This window comes from Cynara cardunculus (assembly GCF_001531365.2).
Source record: "Cynara cardunculus var. scolymus isolate 2C chromosome LG 5, CcrdV1, whole genome shotgun sequence".
NCBI classification, from domain to species: Eukaryota; Viridiplantae; Streptophyta; class Magnoliopsida; order Asterales; family Asteraceae; genus Cynara; species Cynara cardunculus.
The window spans coordinates 27,868,071-27,870,401 of record NC_037532.1 but is presented as its reverse complement, the minus strand read 5'-3'; the positions used below and the strand labels follow the sequence as shown (position 1 = coordinate 27,870,401).

At 35.7% G+C, this 2,331-nt stretch overlaps 1 protein-coding gene across 1 annotated transcript; it reads left to right on the top strand.

Moving 5' to 3' along the window:
• The first annotated feature begins 796 nt into the window (after nt 1-796).
• LOC112512950 lies at nt 797-1,689 on the top strand. Its single transcript, XM_025119075.1, has one exon. The coding sequence runs from the start codon at nt 802-804 to the stop codon at nt 1,687-1,689; it is 888 nt and encodes a 295-aa protein (XP_024974843.1). The 5' UTR covers nt 797-801.
• The last annotated feature ends 642 nt before the right edge of the window (nt 1,690-2,331 follow it).

Here is a 2,331-nt window from a genome sequence, read left to right as displayed (position 1 = left end):
TAATGGATGTATCATGTTCTATCATCCCAAATATGGTTTCCAAATAAAAGGCCCCTTCATTTGTATTGGACAAGATTCAGTCATTCTAATCAAGTTAAGAAATTAAATTTTAAAAAGAGTTTCTAGATGTTGATCAATAAACAATTCCTTCGGGTTTCACAAATAAAGAGTACTTAATTTATGAACGATCGTTCTAACTCCGTACCTTTGATTCCTTAATTAGGATAATCTTACACCATTAATTAGAATAATCCATTTTCTTGATCTTCTGGTCCAGACAAGGCTGATATGCCAGCCTTTACTGTTTCTAAAACACATCCATTCGTAGGTATATATTTGTAGCTAGGTGTATTTTATGGTTTTTTATATATACCCATGCATTTGTGAATACTTGGTCACGAGTTGGTGGTTCCTGCATATAAATATATGCAAATCGCAGATATTTTTATACATAAAAATCAAGTGAATATATATATGGATATATATATATATATATATGTGGATGCACCCAACACCACCCGTTGTATAGTAATCATAGTTTATAGAAAGATTAGCACCAAAAAGATTAGATTTTTAGGTTGGTGAATGGTGCCAATGATGATTGGGGAGGCAATGGACAAACATCACAGCTCATATATACTTCAAAATAATCCAGTAGATGCCAAAAGTTGCCTTTGAACCCCACTACGTCCATTGCTTCTTCTGTCCCTATAAATGCTCTTTAACATCATCTTTCTTTACCAAACTGAACATTATCTCAATTCTTGAATTTTGCCTTAGTTTTACAGAAAGTGCAACTAGATGGAAGGCTCATCATCCACATCTCATTTCCGATCTGTTAGTCTGCCTTCTAGGTTAACCAACCCTTCTTGTACCAAGATTGAAACGAAGATCAACGAGCTGAAAGCGCTGGGAAACTTGGTGGTTTCGGGTGAAACCATTCAAAGCGGTTTGGTTGGGTTGGCGGAGTTGTATGTTTGCGTGGAGGAGCTTGTTCTGTCTCCCAAAACCCAACCAGCGTTTTTATGCCACCAAAATGGAACCTTGGTTGAAGATGCCTTGGAGGGGTCGATTGGGTTGCTAGATTTGTGTAGCACCATCAAAGACTTGCTCATGCTAATGAGGGAAAACGTGCAAATCCTTCAATCAGCCTTAAGAAGGAAAGGTGGCAATCCAACAGTTGCTACCCACATTGCAACATATCTATCCTTTAGGAAAAAAACAAAGAAGAACGTCACCAAGAGCCTTGGGACACTAAAGCATCTAGAAAAGAAAATGGGTTCATTTCTCGTTCGAGATGTAGATTGCCATGTGCCAATGGCGAGTAAAGTTCTTGGAGATGTTTATGCACTCACAATCTCTCAATTTAAATCCCTTTTGGTCTTCGTATCAACCAAGACCAAGCCGACTAATGGGGTTCAACTCATATCGAAGTTGGTGTCCAAGAGTACATCAGAACATGCAAAAAGGAAGACGTTTATCAATGATATGGAAACCATTGATTTGGCTCTCACATCACTACAGAAAAGTTCGTGCAACAGTGACACCAAGAATGTTGATGTCCAAATGACACTAAAGAGATTGCAAATTCTTGATGCAAGTCTTGAAGGGTTCGAGGCTGGATTGGATTGCGTTTTCAGGAGATTAATTCAAACACGAGCTTCCCTTCTCAATGTCGTAGCTTGTTAGACATCCCAAGTTTTTATATGCCAGTTTTGTGCACGTTTTAAAGGCATTTGCTGGTGTTTTGTAACAACGTTTTGCATGCGTTTTACAAGTAATGTACATTATCATCAATATGATCTCGCTTTAATTTTGTTTCATTATTTTGGCATTGATATCGGTTTTCCTATTCGAAAAACATCCAAGATGTATTTACGAAATTAGAAATTTCCTGAATATTTTCAATAAAACAAATTGGTGCAATCCTTTGGAAGTCTGTAGGTATATTTTTAGTCTACTACAACAAAATTGGGTTTATAGGACACTCTCAATCTCTAAGTGTCCCAATAGACTGCTTTATAGAACTTAATTTATAGGACCAAAATATAAAACGTTCTATCTAAAGGTGTTGTAATAAGTTTATACGACACTTTTGAGCGTCTTAACAAGTTTTTAAGAACATTTTTAATAAAAAAGTGTCGCATTAGCACTTTATAAGACACTTTTGAGAAATTGTCCTATAAACTCAATTTTTTGCACAACACTTGTTTTTATAGGACATTTTTTCAAAAAGTGTCCTATAAAGTTGATAACGAGACACTTTATATTAAAAGTGTCCTAAAAAACTTATTACGACATCAAAAAAGGTCATATAAACTTAATACAACA